Below are 16,146 nucleotides of genomic sequence, written 5' to 3'. Positions count from 1 at the left end.
TTTCGCGCCTTGGACTCGTTGCCACCCTGCTCGCATCCCAGTCGCCTCCACCTGCTCTGTGGCCGTGGTTGCCGTGTCATCGTCTGGTATCTCGATGTCGCAGCCTCTCGTCTTCATGTCCATCGCAGCTTCCCTGGCATTGTCGTAGGTCTTCGTTCCGTTGTTCCAGTGGATCCTTATTTTGGCGAGGGGTGTCTGGAAACGAATTCCTTTACCCTTGAGCACTTTCTTAATGCCCAAATATGATTTTCTTTTCCGGACCACTTCAGCTGCGTAATCGTGATCAAGTAAATACGTTTGTCCCCTATCTCTATCTTATTCTTTTCCCATGCTTTCTTGAGAATCATTTCTTTTATATCAAACTGTTGAAAGTTCACCACTATTGACCTGGGGGGAGCTGTCGGAGGGGGTTTCTGAGCGAGGTCTCTGTGAGCTCTTTGTATCTGGAGATTGGTCCCTTCTTCTAAGTCAAGTTGAGTATTCAAGAGTTGTTCCACGTACTGGGTAATGGAGCCTCCCTCCGTTTCCTCTGGCACACCAAAGATTCAAATATTGATCCTCCTTGACCTCCCTTCCAGGTCCATTATTTTTTCTTGCATCTGGCGCGTTTGGGTCGACATGTCCATCAGCAGTTCTGTCGAGTCCGCCTGCCATTCCTCTAGCTCGGCTATGCGCTTCTGGGCTTCACTCATGTGCGCTTTCTGCGCCTGTATTTCGCCGTTGCTCTCTGCAAACTTCTGTGTCATTTCTTCTCGGAAGCAAGCAATCTCTTCCTTCACTTCCCTTTTCACCTCATCTTTGAGTCTGGCAAAGTCACCTCGTAGCTCTTGTTTGAATTCTTTTATCTCTTTAGCGATGGCTGCTAATCCAGCACGCAATGTCTCAGCTGTGTCCGCCGCCATTGTAGCTTCTTCAACCTCGTGTTTGCTATTACCTTGCTCCGACTGTTTCTTCGCTCCCTGTGTATCTGGTGCGCTACCCTTTTGGAGTGTACGGCTACCTTTATTCGAATTACCTCCTCTTCTCATTTCTCCTTTTTTTGCGTCGAGTTTAGTGTTTTAGGGGATTTATTTTAGCCAACTTGCGAGAGGCAGAAAGTTGTGCTGCTATTCAAGTCGCCATCTTACCGGAAGTCCAGTATCATAACATTTTAAGTAACGTTTGGATATTAAACACACAGCATATATTTTCCTCGCATTAACATAACATACATATAACAACATTGCAACTCACCAATTTCATCAATTCTCCTTGAAACTGTGGCAGCTGAAAGAGGAACATTTGCCACCTTGTTAGCTGCAGCTTCCCCCAACTGTTCATGGCACGTGTCCTTGGCAGCAGGCAGAATCAATTCTTCGCCGACAGTGAAAGTCTTCTTAGCCTTAGCAACACGACTAGCCACTAAGTAGCCTTAGCAACACTACTAGCCACTAAGTAGCCTTAGCAACACGACTAGCCACTAAGTAGCCTTAGCAACACGAATAGCCACTAAGTAGCCTTAGCAACACGACTAGCCACTAAGTAGCCTTAGCAACACGACTAGCCACTAAGTAGCCTTAGCAACACGAATAGCCACTAAGTAGCCTTAGCAACACGACTAGCCACTAAGTAGCCTTAGCAACACGACTAGCCACTAAGTAGCCTTAGCAACACGACTAGCCACTAAGTAGCCTTAGCAACACGACTAGCCACTAAGCATGACACTCTCAGAGCAGCAGCATTTGTAAAGAGATGGTGGCTCTCAGCACGCGCTTTTGTCCCGCTGGCTCGCGTTGTTTTCGCCCAGAGAACTCCCCGGAACAATGCTTTGATGCAAATTTTCACGTTACTATGCAGACATTAAGTATCACTTGTATGTACTCATTTTATTTACTGGTTGTTGCACTTTTGCAGGTTACTGGCACTTACTCTTGTGAGAGGATGACGTTGGCCCATGGTGATGTTCTTCAACATCTTGGATGTGTTGGTCTACAACGTGTTTGTGATGTGGATAGATTGAGGTAAATCCAGACTGGAAGCAAGAAAAAACACAATTATTTGTTATAGTTGAAATAATCCATACGCTGTTTTTTTTTTTACTAAAACATTAGTTGTATTAGCTCAGGTCAATGAGGCCTACAGGCCATAAATAGCAAATAGAAGTTCAAAACTTGTAATGCTCACAAGAACTTAAGTTTATATTGATCTAAAAGAAATTAGGTGATAATGTATGTGTTATTATGGATTTGTAATCCGCTATAATGGAGCGGTCATTTTGGACCGGGAACACAAAATTAATGTGCAAGGAACAACAGGAAGACTACTCTAGTCCAAGGAGTCACGCGACACGGAGCATGCGCAGTCAGCTGACAGTATTTGACCAATCTTACACGAGGACCAGCACAGTAAAACTTGCATCAATTGTGTACAAATACAGCGTCTGAGCATAGCCGCCACCATTATTACTCTTGTAGAATTACGAGTGTAGCGTCATGCCTGAACCCGCCAAGTCAGCGCCCAAAAAGGGCTCCAAGAAAGCCGTGACCAAAGCCGCCGGCAAGGGAGGAAAGAAGCGAAGAAAGACCAGGAAGGAGAGCTACGCCATCTACGTGTACAAGGTCCTGAAGCAGGTGCACCCCGATACCGGCATCTCCTCCAAGGCCATGGGCATCATGAACTCTTTCGTCAACGACATCTTCGAGCGCATCGCCGGTGAGGCTTCTCGCCTGGCGCATTACAACAAGCGCTCCACCATCACCTCAAGGGAGATCCAGACCGCCGTCCGCCTGCTGCTCCCCGGGGAGCTGGCCAAGCACGCCGTGTCTGAGGGCACCAAGGCCGTCACCAAGTACACCAGCTCCAAGTAATCTGCCCATTGGCCCAAACAAACGGCTCTTTTAAGAGCCACACACAACCTCACCAGAGAGCTGTTATGTTATCGGTGATACTTTATCGTGTGGTGTGACGTTAAGTAGCACTTTCGGCTGCTTCCCGTTAGGGGTCGCCATAGCGGATCATCCGTTTCCATCTCTTCCTGTCCTCTGCATTCTTCTTCCACCTGCATGTCCTCTTTCATCACATCCATAAGCCATTTTGGCCTTCCTCTTCACTGGCAGCTTCATATTCAGCATTCTTCTCCCAATGGATGAAACGGTGCGCAACAGAAGACGCCTACAGGCATGTGGTGAGCATGGGACATTAAAGACAACCTGTGAGTATACAGCTGAAAGACAATGCTCAGCCATATGCTGCACACACAGCACGGCGCCCACCTCTCTCCCTATGCTGAAAAAGGTAAAGGAGGAGCTCCCGAAGATGGAGAGAAATGCCATCATCCAGAGGGTGACACAGCCCACCGACTGGTGTGCATCCATGGTGCCAGTCTCGAAGAAGTGCACAGCTTCTGTGTTGATCTGAACGAGGCTGTGAAGACAGAACATGCATATTATAAAGATGCCACAAATACCAAGATATTTTTATTTTTGTTAGCAAGAATACAAACGATACAGGAACGTTGTGTGTGTGTGTATATATATATATATCATCAGACCAGTCAACTATAAACAACCTTACACCTTTACATGGTCATTACAAAAGTAAATAAAGAAAATGAACTGTAGTATTAACAATAATGATGATAATGTTAAACAAAAACAAAGCACTTTTGCCAGAGTAAATTTACAGTGTATATTAAGAGAACATTTTATAATATAAGCACAAATACCAAGACGGTCGAGAGGCCGAATCTGTTAGAGTGACGTTTTAACACCACCAGCTCTGATTGGTCTAAACGTTAAGCGCTCGTTTAACAGATTCTCTATAGCTCATTGGCGAAGACCTCGCGCCAATTTCATCAGTTAAATACTCTTCTCTGATTGGACCGTGTTTTATCTTCGCGTAGCTCCGTGTATAAATACCGCCTGCTGACTGGTCGCGACTTTAGCTTTCAGCGTTTAACTGAACGAAGAGAATCAAACATGAGCGGCAGAGGAAAGACCGGTGGAAAGGCGAGGGCCAAGGCCAAGACCCGATCCTCCCGTGCCGGGCTCCAGTTTCCTGTGGGCCGTGTTCACAGACTCCTCCGCAAGGGCAACTATGCCGAGCGTGTCGGTGCCGGAGCCCCGGTCTATCTGGCGGCTGTGTTGGAGTATCTGACCGCTGAGATTCTGGAGCTGGCTGGAAACGCGGCCCGGGACAACAAGAAGACCCGCATCATCCCCCGTCACCTGCAGCTGGCCGTCCGCAACGACGAGGAGCTCAACAAGCTGCTGGGCGGAGTGACCATCGCTCAGGGCGGCGTGCTGCCCAACATCCAGGCGGTCCTGCTGCCCAAGAAGACCGACAAGCCCGCCAAGAAGTAGATCCACATACAGCCTTCAGCCCAACACAACAAAGGCTCTTTTAAGAGCCACACTAATCTGATAGAAAGCAGTGCTCCTGTTTCCATGCCATGTTGCTACCATTTCACAGCAGATCACAAACTGGTGATTGTTCTCATTCAACTAGAAGAGAATCTGGGAAAAACGCTGACTTGAACCAACTTCTCTCAAGCTATTCTATTTAAATGTTGCAACCACTTATCGAAAAAAATAACTACTTTCAAGTGTCCGAATAACGTAAAGATGTCATCACATTCAAGATGTACATGACAGGTGATTAAAAGGATTTATTGAGATTTTTTTAAAATGGAAGGTTTGATGATCCCAATAATCTTTAAGTAGTAAATTTCTCTCGAATGTGTCCAGATGAACTGATTCAGCCTTAACTTACCGTCACTTTCCATGCCTAACATCACTAACGTCTTCCAAAACAAAATCAATAGTATGATCAGTCAGTCAAAGCAGAATTCAACTGTTTTCAGTCAAAAAGCTTATTGGTTTGAGAAAAATATCACCTTTAAAAAGTAAAATACAAATAACGCTTCCATGTTTATATAGCCAGTTGTGGCATATTGCCATAACCACGGTGCCGCCTTAAAATTGATATATCACAAACATAAATATTACATTTACAATCGTAAGGAAGTCTCTCGAGAACGTGGGCGGCTCTTAAAAGAGCCTTTGTGTGGGTTTGGTTTCTCAGTTTAACCGCCGAAGCCGTACAGGGTGCGTCCCTGTCTCTTCAAGGCGTACACCACGTCCATGGCGGTGACGGTCTTTCTCTTGGCGTGTTCGGTGTAGGTGACGGCATCACGAATCACGTTCTCCAAAAACACCTTCAGGACACCGCGGGTCTCCTCGTAGATCAGACCCGAAATACGCTTCACTCCGCCGCGGCGAGCCAGGCGGCGGATGGCGGGCTTGGTGATGCCCTGGATGTTATCACGAAGGACTTTGCGGTGGCGCTTGGCGCCTCCTTTACCCAGACCTTTACCTCCTTTACCACGGCCACTCATCTTTACACTGGACTGCTCACCGATGAATACGACAAACTAAACACGTCGCTGTAAGGGTCCGTATACTTAAACCTCATCTGCGGACGTGATAGAGGCGGAGAGCCTCGTGGGTTGGTCCGGTGTAGCCCCTCCCCCTTCAGGAAATCAAGACGCTGGTGACGATGTGAACGGCCCCATTGTATTTCAAATTACATCGACAGATACATTCATTAAACTGAAATAAAAACTTATTGTAGAATTGCTCTTTAAATAAATGCTTCCTTTCCTTAACATTTCCTTCTTTCCCTCCCTACGTTCTTGTAAAAATAATAATAATAAAAAACACTTTCTTCTTCTTTACCAAGTGGCAAATAATCCGCTTCACCCACAGAAGACCGAAACACAGCAGGCTGCTGATATGGAGATGGCAAAGTCAGCGCATCAGGCCAAAGAAGTAAAATCAGACATTTTCCTCCTACCACCTCTTTCAAAACCCAGCAACGATTTCAACCAGAGTGCTTATATCAAAAGTAGGGTAGTATTTGATCCAGATAAATTAGTGAAAGTCACGTCCAAAGCTGAATTCTGCTTGGCCTATGACTATTTGCTCACACCACCACCGCTTTTGTTTTGGAAGACATTAGTAATGTTAGGCATGGAAAGTGATTGTGAGCTGTTAGTAAGGCGACTCAGTTCATCTGGACACAACATTTATTGAGAGACTTTTATGACGTTACTTGGAGACATAAATACTCATGAGCCCCTGAAACGAGATCCAGGCAGTGGTTGCAAGAAAAAAAGTGATAAGATCGTCTGAAGGTGTTAGAACAGGGCAATGCTACTGACAGAAATGTGTACCATAGATTATACCCAGGGGAAGCGACAACTATTTAGTTTATTATTTAGTTTTATTGGCTTGGATAAGTGTGTTCTGGTAGTTTTTGGATGTGTTTTTGTGTTTGTGTTGTACTGCTGTGGGCTGGGGAAAAGGGCATTTCGTTTCATTTCATGTACACAAGTGCATGAAGTGAAATGACAAAGTGAGTGTTCCTGATGGTTTACCTAAGATAAATAAACAGGATGTGCCATTGGGGTCTATTGTTAGTATGATTAACTCAGTGACCCATAACATCTCTAAGTATCTGGCATCTATTCTTAAACGGTTGGTAGGCAGTAATGAACATCACATTCAGAACACTGGAGTTTGTGGATGAGGTGAGGGACACCATTTCATGGAGGAGGTTGAGACAATGGTCTCGTATGATGTTACGTCTCTTCATGTACGTCCCTGTTGATGAAGCACCTGGTTTTTACACCTCTGCCCATCTGTGGTTTGTATCTTAAATGTGATGACACATTTACATTATCCAGGCTTAAATGGTTAGAAAACACAGAAAGTAGCTGCAACATTTATATAGAACAATTGTCTTAAGTTGAAGTCAGCGCCCCCCAAGGTTGTGAACAAACGCTCTTCAGTGACATGTGTGTGGCTCTTAAAAGAGCCGTTGTGGGTTGTCAGGTGACGGGGCTTAAGCACGCTCTCCGCGGATGCGGCGAGCCAACTGAATGTCCTTGGGCATGATGGTGACCCTCTTGGCGTGTATGGCGCACAGGTTGGTGTCCTCGAACAGACCGACCAGGTAAGCCTCGCTGGACTCCTGAAGAGCCATGACAGCGGAGCTCTGGAAGCGCAGGTCAGTTTTGAAATCCTGAGCAATTTCCCTCACCAGCCGCTGGAAGGGCAGCTTACGTATCAGCAGCTCCGTGGATTTCTGGTAGCGACGGATCTCTCGGAGAGCGACGGTACCGGGCCTGTAGCGGTGAGGCTTCTTCACACCGCCGGTAGCCGGGGCGCTTTTACGGGCGGCCTTGGTAGCGAGCTGCTTCCTGGGGGCTTTGCCACCGGTGGATTTACGGGCGGTCTGCTTTGTTCTAGCCATAGTAGACCAAAGTCTCACTTCTCCTTACTAAAGACTTACTGGCACGCCGCAAACGCCGTGGTTATATAGCCAGAGCCGGAGTCCAGCCACACGCTGATTGGTCTTGGCCAGGAACACGTGCTCTCTGACAGATCCTTATTGGAGCAGAGTCGCTTTGAAAAACCCGCGGAACATTCAAACTAAAGGGCGCCTCCTCACGTCAGCTTCTCATAACCCAACCAAGTCTGAAACAGAAGCAAATGAAAAATGAAAACCATCTCACATTAATATATGTATAGATTATTAAATTATTGGTCGATGAATAAAATGCTAAAATATAGATTATCTAGTAGATTATATGAATATGTAGGTTATCGTTTAGAATATGGATTGATCAGTATGTTTATTATAACCGATTGTCTCGCCAATGACTGGCAGTGAAAAATCAAATAGGCACACACATTTACCCTAAATTTAATAAGACTGGTAAGAAAACAAGGTTTTAAAGATTTTGAAGAAAAATATGAGTAAAAAAAAACTTTAAACTGATCCTTTAACAAAGCTCAGGTTGACTGGTGACAATGGAGGAACATTTGTACACATGTCCATAGATCTGTTGGAAGACTTCAAAGGTTTACTTACAATTATCAAAAAATAAATACACATTGAGTAATTAAACCATCACCCAATAAACTTGCAAAAAATGTAAGTATTTTTAGATGCGACTCTAAAAAAGACCAGACTCGAATTCGTAACTGATCGGATTTCCCTTTGATGCATGCATGAGGGAAATGAGAATGTGGAGGCTTCATAGATCACTAGAGGGATCGGACTACCCAATTTCCCTTGTATCCACGAACAGCTAACAAATCAAGCCCAGCCAACTTTTATTTCTATAGCTGTGTGAGAATTAAACTGTTCCGGTGTTGGACGTCACAGCACATGATAAAGTACCACTGGTAACAGAACAGCTTTCTGATGAGGTTGTGCGTGGCTCTTAAAAGAGCCGTTTGTTTGGGCCAATGGGCAGACTACTTGGAGCTGGTGTACTTGGTGACGGCCTTGGTGCCCTCAGACACGGCGTGCTTGGCCAGCTCCCCGGGGAGCAGCAGGCGGACGGCGGTCTGGATCTCCCTTGAGGTGATGGTGGAGCGCTTGTTGTAATGCGCCAGGCGAGAAGCCTCACCGGCGATGCGCTCGAAGATGTCGTTAACGAAAGAGTTCATGATGCCCATGGCCTTGGAGGAGATGCCGGTATCGGGGTGCACCTGCTTCAGGACCTTGTACACGTAGATGGCGTAGCTCTCCTTCCTGGTCTTTCTTCGCTTCTTACCTCCCTTGCCGGCGGCTTTGGTCACGGCTTTCTTGGAGCCCTTTTTGGGCGCTGACTTGGCGGGTTCAGGCATGACGCTATACTCGTAATTCTACAAGAGTGATGGTGGCGGCTTTGCTCAGGCGCTGTATTTCTACACAATTGATGCAAGTTTTACTGTGCTGGTCCTCGTGTAAGATTGGTCAAATACAGTCAGCTGACTGCGCATGCGCCGTGTCGCGTGACTCCTTGGACTAGAGTAGGCTTCCTGTTGCGCCTTTCATATTAATTTTGTGTTCCTGTTCCAAAATGACCGCTCCATTATAGCTGATTATAAATCCATAATAACACATATATTATCACCTAATGTTTTTTTAGATCAATATAAACTTAAGTTCTTGTGAACATTACAAGTTTTGAACTTCTATTTGCTATTTATGGCCTGTAGGCCTCATAGAGCTGAGCTAATACAACTAATTTTTTAGTAAAAAAAAAAAACCATATATATATATATACTAGTAGTAGATATTGTTTTAAAGTAAACAAAAAATTTAAGGTGGTTATGAGAAAAAGAAAAAAGGTATCACGTTCAGCAAGCAGGAGCTATTTTTTATGTATAAAAAAACAGGCGGGTGACTCATCCATAAGTAACGGCTATACCGGTTCAATAATCTTCTATTTTTCAACGTTTAAGGAACGATTTTATGAAAAATTGTGTTAAACTGTTTTTATATTCTCATTTAATGGGCGCTTTTAACCCAAGCCATTTACAATAGCCAATCATTAGCAGATTCTTGATCTATTATTGATTGCTTATTTGTCAATCTGTCACTGCCTGTTGCATTATGGCATGCCAGTCTTTTTTTTAATAAACTTTATTGCAAAATATTGAAATGGTACAAATATAGCAGACATGTATTCCACAAAATTGTAGTGAGAAATGACTGAATACATAATTACAAAACAAATCTACTAGGGATTATGAAAACGAGAAAACAACTCATACAAAAAGAAAGAAAATAAATAAATAATAGAAAAAACAAACAAACAAAAGAAACAAGTGACATCATTCCTCTGAAAATATCGTTGTACAGCTTAATGGTTTTGTTACTTTAAAACTTACTGTAAAAATGTCATTATGTATTTTAAACAGGGCAGGTCAGTCTGCAGCAGTTACAACACCAACAATGACGTCACTAAATCAACTACAGCTATAGGATATAGAATTAACAAACTTGTGACTATACTGTCATGCCCCCCCCCCAAAAAAAAAAAACAAAGCTGTCTTCTAGTCAAATGCTGTGTCTGGTCTAACCAACCACTGGAGAACTGAGGTGTTTTGTGTCATTTCAGAGTAATAAAGTGTGTGACGAACGATGAAGTCGTAACAATCCATTTGTCATATTATCGCTTGTAGGTAAACTGTCGATAAACATTGTATCCGAGATAAATCGGTTTAAGTTTGTGTAATGTTCTTAGCTGGATGATGTATTGTAGAGCATGCATCAAGACGTTTATAGGTGAGGTTGGGTTGTTGCGAAATGCTCTTTCATTGTGATTGTGGTTGGCTCTTAAAAGAGCCTTTGGAGGTGTTTCAAGACGACGTGTCCATCTACTTCTTCTTGGCGGCCGCCTTCTTTGGCTTGGCCGCCTTCGGCTTGACCGCCTTGGGCTTAGCAGCCTTCTTAGCTGCGGTCTTCTTGGGGGTGGCGGGCTTTTTGACCGCCTTCTTGGGGCTTTTGGCGGCCTTCTTAGGGCTCTTGGGCTTCTTGGCCGCCGCAGGTTTCTTGGCCTTCTTCGGGGACTTCTTGGCGGCTGCGGGTTTCTTAGCTGCCGCCTTCTTGGCGGCTGCGGGTTTCTTGGCCACAGCTTTCTTTGCTTTTACCGCTTTCTTGGCGGGTTTCTTGGCGTCTTCCGCTTTCTTATTGATTTTGAAGGAGCCCGAGGCGCCGGTTCCTTTGACCTGCACCAGAGCGCCCTTGGTTACCAGGCTCTTGACGGCCACTTTGACGCGGGCCTTGTTCTTCTCCACGTCGTAGCCGCCGGCAGCCAGAGTCTTCTTCAGCGCTGCCAAAGACACGCCGCTTCTCTCCTTGGACGCCGACACGGCCTTGACGATGAGCTCCGCGACGCTGGGGCCACTCTTCTTGGGGCGGGGGGCTCTCTTCTTTGCCGCTTTCGCCGGAGCGGCGGCGGCGGCTGCCGGTGCGGGAGCGACTTCTGCCATTTAGTCTTTAGTCTTCTTCTTCTTCTACTGTTCGGAGACGCGAACTCAACAGAGCCAGTAGGCTGATAGAGGGGAAGGAGCGCAGGCAGGGATATAAACACACTGTGAGAACCAGAGAGACTCAACTGCCCCAGTCTGGCGTCTGCGCTGCCGGAGCGCTGCCACACTTGTGTTTTCTCTCTCCGATAAAAGACCAAAAATCACCTTCTCAAGTCAAACAATCACTTATAAACAATATCGATCATGAAGGAGACCCTTGGCACCTCATAATAAACCCAGTTAGAGTGGAGCAGACGTTTGCCTTCCGTTTCGAGACATGGGAAACCTCATCTATACACTGCCAGTGACTGCAACACGCTCCAATATTCGGTTTCTAAAACCTTTTAAAAGAATTGGATTCAGATCAACAGTCGTTTACCAGTTGCTTGAATTGTTTGACAACCATGGACGATCAAAAAAGTCGTCATTTCCAGAGAATTTCATTTTAAAATCACGCTTTCTTCATGTGGGCAAACACACTCTTGGTGGCGATCTGTCGCCTCTTTCAGCTCAGCGTCCTGTGTGAGATGGAAAAGTGGCTCCAAATATTTATCTTATATTGAATGCATTAATAAACTGCTACAGAATAGCAACATCTCATGAATTGGTTTAAATATATTGATAACAGTTTATTGAAATCCGTATTTAAACTGCTGGTGCATTGTATTATATGGTAGTCTGTTGTCCACGATGTCTTGAATGTGCAGTCAATGTACATATAACAGCCATGAAGGTAAAATCCAAAGGAAAAATGTGCACGTGTATGAGGAGCTCCAAAAAACACACATTTTACATCAATGTCGCGTTTGTATTTTTTAAGTGTCTGATTGGTTGGATAAACAAGATGAATTATTTTGAAATATACATCTTTAACTTTGTGGGTGACACAAAACTTATCATTAAAGGTACGTACTACATTCCAGTCGATGTTTTAAATTGAGAACACAAAAAAAAAATGCATGACATGTATAATTAATAAGTACGTTCCTAATATATCTATTATTAGGATCCCCCCCTTAATGTCCATACCATTTAACATAATCTTCACAGCAAAGGTAGGAGTTTCATTATACATATCACCTTGCTACCTGCCTCTAAGGGCATTCTTTATATAATGGAGCCTGATAACAATAGGGCACCATCGAGGTACTTTATAACGATGAGGCCAGTACCTGAAAGCAGGCCCTAGCATCCTTTTAAGAGAATTGGATTTAGTCTCGGGGGAATGATGTGTTGTTTTGCAATAATAACCCAATAATAACCCAAATATGGGTATTTGATTCTCTGCAAGATAACAATATGGTAACCCCCCGTTACATCCTCATTCAACACCTTTCACACCCACCATAGCCAAATTGCCAGACGTAAATATGACTTCCATGTCTTTTTGTACAGGAGAGATACACGTGATAGAGATTTCATCTCTACAGCTGCCATCACGGCCACAGCGAGACGCTTAGAAGATGTTGGACGCGTAGCAACTGGAAATAGGATGGTGTTGGGTCTTCTGTTAGCCTCACAGGGTGGTGTATGTAAAGTGATCTTCACTGAATGCTGTGCATATATTACTAACAACGATGCCAAAGTATCTGAATTGGAACATGATACTGAACAAGGGGTAAAGGGTGTTTGGCACCTTGGTATCTGTGGGGGTGTCATTCACAAACTGATTGTGTGTATTCTTCTGTTTTTGGTCATTGTTTTCATCACTACTTGTATGATTGGTATGATCCATAAATATTGTATTAAGACTGTACTTAATGCTGTACAAGGTCAAAATGTTCCTGATCCCTGGGTTCCACCATATGATTCTGATGATGATGAAAATGTTTAGCAAATGTCACTTCACGTAATAGAGTAGTTCCCCAAGATCCTTTCCTTTATTTGGAGTTATTGGTTTATTTTTCTTTCCTTGTGTTAATGCTTAGTTAGTTAATTTGTAACCAATCTACACGTTTGTGTAAGGAATATATCTCTCATTTATTGTTTCATCATTTTAACCATTGTTTAATGCTATTAGTGACTATGTTGTGTTTTTTAGATGGATTTTGAGCATTCGCACAAGTTTTTCTCATTGTCAACACTGGGTTTTTCTTGTGCTATAACCACTCAAATTAGTGTAGGTAACTTCTCGAGTCTTTTACTCATTTCTAGTCAAGAGTCGGGTGAGATGTTTGGTTGGAGAGGACATGGGATGATTGGGACTTCTATCTGACTGCTGAGTTTATATGGAGTGTTTTTATATATAAATCTGATGCATTTCGGTTGGTTTACTGCTGACAGACAGGCCTCACAGTCATTCTGTGTGAGGTAAGATGTTCCCCAGGAGCTATATCCATTGTTAGTTTTTCTTTAATGCTTTATCTAGATGATTTGTTATTTTTTGTGATTAAATATTTTTTATTTTATCATTTTTTAAACAAGACACACAAATGAACAATAATGCAAACAAAAACCCACCCACAAACGAGAAAAAAAAGGGAAAAGAAAAAAAATTCTACAGAAAAAATTGCAAAATAGAAACAGCATACAGTACTCGGTCAGTGTTCAGTCAATACAGTTCTTCAACTCAGCGGCCACAGAATTCCACATGTCTATAGTTCCAGCCCTTGCTCCATGGATCCTTGCTGTCGAGAGCTCCAAATATACGTACAATGTCCAGATATAAGAGGGACCAATGACGAGATGACAAATCATCTGGAGCTTTCCAATGCATAGCAACCATCTTCTTGGCTGCTGTGAGTCCCGCAAGCAATATGCGCTGCTTGATTAGTGGTACATGTAGTGCAGAGAAGTCATTTAGAAGTAATACCGCAGGCTCAGCGGGTACAGTATTCGACAAAAATTGGGACAATTTATCAGCAACCATTTCCCAAAACCCTTTCACCCTTGGACATTCCCAGACCATATGAAAGAAGGTTCCAACCACATTCAGCGAACAAAATGTACAGTTTGGGCTATCAGCAAGTTTCATACAAAACCTCTGTCGTGGGGTGCGATATGTCCGATGTATAAAATTATAGTGTATCTGCTGATGATCTGGATTCCTAGACGCTAAGAGAATACTAGACCACACCGTCTCCCAACAGAACTCAGTATCATGATCGGGCACATCTGTTCTCCAAATTGTGTCCAGCGCAAGGGGTTTGTATGTTCTTTCCAGGATAAAGCCATACAACACAGAAACTAAACCCCTAGTACTAACCTTTTCACTAATTATTCTATAAAGTGGATGCACTGGGAGAGAAAAGAGCCACGGCACCCCGTGAGCCTTCATGGAAGCCCTCAACTGAAGATAGAAAAAAAAGACCAGGCCGGTAAATCATATTGATTCCTGAGATCCTCAAAAGAACGCAGACCACGGTCATCACACAGATTACCAAGAGAGTATACACCCCTACTGGACCAGCTATTATGCGGGATAGGACGACGATCAACTAGGAGACCTTGGTTGTAAAATATAGGCGAGCAAACGTTCCACTTAGCGGTGATCTTACATGCCGACTCCACAGATCTCCAGACCGCAACCAGGTGTGATATGATGGGGCCAAATCGTTTCCTACACTGGGCAGTAGAAATATTAGAAAACAGTAAATCTGCTAGTCGTATGGGGTGAACCAAGTTTTCTTCCAAAGATTTCCACGCGACCTCTGCACCAGGATCGAGCCAGGTCGTAAGTGAACGCAAGGTGTAGGCCCAACAGTAAAACTTTAAGTTAGGGAGCGCAACGCCACCATCTGATCTGTTACGATTCATGGTCGTGCGTTTGAGACGAGGAGGCTTGGTCTTCCAGACGAATTTGGTAATCGCTGAATGGAGTTTATCCCAGTACCGAGGAGGGGGCAGAAGAGGGAGCATAGAGCTAACAAAATTAACCCGCGGCAATATATTCATCTTGACGATGGAAACCCTAGCATGAATGGAATTGGGCATTGAAGCCCATCTAATCATGACCTCAGAGACCTTCTTAAAGGTCAAGTCGAAGTTAGATTTTGTTGTGACTGTCAGAGACGGAAAGATGTCAATCCCTAAATATTTGAAGTGGCTTACAATCGGAACAAGCGGGGGAAGTACAGCCGAACGCATGGCCTCGTTCAGGGGCAATAACGCTGATTTGGTCCAATTAATTTTGTAACCCGATAAAGAACTAACTACTACTACTACTTTCGGCTGCTCCCGTTAGGGGTCGCCACAGCGGATCATCCGTTTCCATTTCTTCCTGTCTTCTGCGTCTTCCTCTGTCACACCAGCCACCTGCATGTCTTCCCTCACCACATCCATAAACCTCCTCTTTGGCCTTCCTCTTCTCCTCTTCCCTGGCAGCTCCATATTCAGCATCCTTCTCCCAATATACTCAGCATCTCTCCTCCACACATGTCCAAGCCATCTCAATCTTGCCTCTCTTGCTTTGTCTCCAAACCGTCCAACCTGAGCGGTCCCTCTAATATAATCGTTCCTAATCCTGTCCTTCTTCGTTACTCCCAGTGAAAATCTTAGCATCTTCAACTCTGCCACCTCCAGCTCCGCCTCCTGTCTTTTCGTCAGTGCCACTGTCTCCAAACCATATAACATAGCTGGTCTCACAACCATCTTGTAAACTTTCCCTTTAACTCTTGCTGATACCCTTCTGTCGCAAATCACTCCTGACACACTTCTCCACCCACTCTAACCTGCCTGCACTCTCTTTTTCACCTCTCTACTGTACTCCCCGTTACTTTGGACAGTTGACCCCAAGTGTTTAAACTCAAATGCCTTTGTCACCTCCACTCCTTGCATCCTGACCATTCCACTGTCCTCTCTCTCATTCACGCATAGGTATTCCGTCTTGCTCCTACTGACTTTCATTCCTCTTCTCTCCAGTGCATACCTCCACCTCTCCAGGCTCTCCTCAACCTGCACCCTACTCTCGCTACAGATCACATGTCATCCGCGAACATCATCGTCCATGGAACCTCCTGCCTGATCTTGTCCGTCAACCTGTCCATCACCATTGCAAACAAGAAAGGGCTAAGAGCCGATCCTTGATGTAATCCCACCTCCACCTTGAACCCATCTGTCATTCCAACCGCACACCTCACCATTGTCACACTTCCCTCATACGTATCCTGCACCACTCCTACATACTTCTCTGCAACTCCTGACTTCCTCATACAATACCAAACCTCCTCTCTCGGCACTCTGTCATAAGCTTTCTCTAAATCTACAAAGACACAATGCAACTCTTTCTGGCCTTCTCTATACTTCTCAATCAACATTCTCAAACAAACATCGCATCTGTGGTGCTCTTTCGTGGCAT

At 44.4% G+C, this 16,146-nt stretch overlaps 6 protein-coding genes across 6 annotated transcripts; 2 read left to right on the top strand and 4 right to left on the bottom strand.

Annotated features, from left to right (window-relative positions):
- The first annotated feature begins 2,460 nt into the window (after positions 1 to 2,460).
- On the top strand, positions 2,461 to 2,893 carry LOC130110074 (histone H2B 1/2-like). Its single transcript, XM_056277054.1, has one exon. It carries the CDS (start codon positions 2,472 to 2,474, stop codon positions 2,844 to 2,846), a length of 375 nt encoding a protein of 124 aa, XP_056133029.1. The 5' UTR covers positions 2,461 to 2,471; the 3' UTR covers positions 2,847 to 2,893.
- Positions 2,894 to 3,702: 809 nt separating this feature from the next.
- LOC130110066 (histone H2A-like) lies at positions 3,703 to 4,396 on the top strand. Its single transcript, XM_056277045.1, has one exon. The coding sequence runs from the start codon at positions 3,957 to 3,959 to the stop codon at positions 4,338 to 4,340; it is 384 nt and encodes a 127-aa protein (XP_056133020.1). The 5' UTR covers positions 3,703 to 3,956; the 3' UTR covers positions 4,341 to 4,396.
- Positions 4,397 to 4,677: 281 nt separating this feature from the next.
- LOC130110085 (histone H4) lies at positions 4,678 to 5,490 on the bottom strand. The gene has a single exon (XM_056277065.1). The coding sequence runs from the start codon at positions 5,372 to 5,374 to the stop codon at positions 5,063 to 5,065; it is 312 nt and encodes a 103-aa protein (XP_056133040.1). The 5' UTR covers positions 5,375 to 5,490; the 3' UTR covers positions 4,678 to 5,062.
- A 1,392-nt stretch (positions 5,491 to 6,882) lies between these two features.
- Positions 6,883 to 7,305, bottom strand: LOC130110054 (histone H3-like). The gene has a single exon (XM_056277033.1). It carries the CDS (start codon positions 7,291 to 7,293, stop codon positions 6,883 to 6,885), a length of 411 nt encoding a protein of 136 aa, XP_056133008.1. The 5' UTR covers positions 7,294 to 7,305.
- A 998-nt stretch (positions 7,306 to 8,303) lies between these two features.
- On the bottom strand, positions 8,304 to 8,681 carry LOC130110090 (histone H2B 1/2-like). Its single transcript, XM_056277070.1, has one exon. It carries the CDS (start codon positions 8,676 to 8,678, stop codon positions 8,304 to 8,306), a length of 375 nt encoding a protein of 124 aa, XP_056133045.1. The 5' UTR covers positions 8,679 to 8,681.
- Positions 8,682 to 10,196: 1,515 nt separating this feature from the next.
- Positions 10,197 to 10,828, bottom strand: LOC130110043 (histone H1-like). The gene has a single exon (XM_056277021.1). The coding sequence runs from the start codon at positions 10,809 to 10,811 to the stop codon at positions 10,197 to 10,199; it is 615 nt and encodes a 204-aa protein (XP_056132996.1). The 5' UTR covers positions 10,812 to 10,828.
- Positions 10,829 to 16,146: the final 5,318 nt, after the last annotated feature.

This window comes from Lampris incognitus, chromosome 3, assembly GCF_029633865.1.
Source record: "Lampris incognitus isolate fLamInc1 chromosome 3, fLamInc1.hap2, whole genome shotgun sequence".
Taxonomy (NCBI): Eukaryota; Metazoa; Chordata; class Actinopteri; order Lampriformes; family Lampridae; genus Lampris; species Lampris incognitus.
The sequence above is the reverse complement of the archived record's forward strand: the minus strand, read 5'-3'. Positions and strand labels throughout refer to the sequence as shown.

What these genes read in the sequence shown, in the direction of transcription:
- LOC130110074 (XM_056277054.1), top strand. Translation starts at nt 2,472, where the DNA reads ATGCCTGAACCCGCCAAGTCAGCGCCCAAAAAGGGCTCCAAGAAAGCC.
- LOC130110066 (XM_056277045.1), top strand. Translation starts at nt 3,957, where the DNA reads ATGAGCGGCAGAGGAAAGACCGGTGGAAAGGCGAGGGCCAAGGCCAAG.
- LOC130110085 (XM_056277065.1), bottom strand. Translation starts at nt 5,374, where the DNA reads ATGAGTGGCCGTGGTAAAGGAGGTAAAGGTCTGGGTAAAGGAGGCGCC.
- LOC130110054 (XM_056277033.1), bottom strand. Translation starts at nt 7,293, where the DNA reads ATGGCTAGAACAAAGCAGACCGCCCGTAAATCCACCGGTGGCAAAGCC.
- LOC130110090 (XM_056277070.1), bottom strand. Translation starts at nt 8,678, where the DNA reads ATGCCTGAACCCGCCAAGTCAGCGCCCAAAAAGGGCTCCAAGAAAGCC.
- LOC130110043 (XM_056277021.1), bottom strand. Translation starts at nt 10,811, where the DNA reads ATGGCAGAAGTCGCTCCCGCACCGGCAGCCGCCGCCGCCGCTCCGGCG.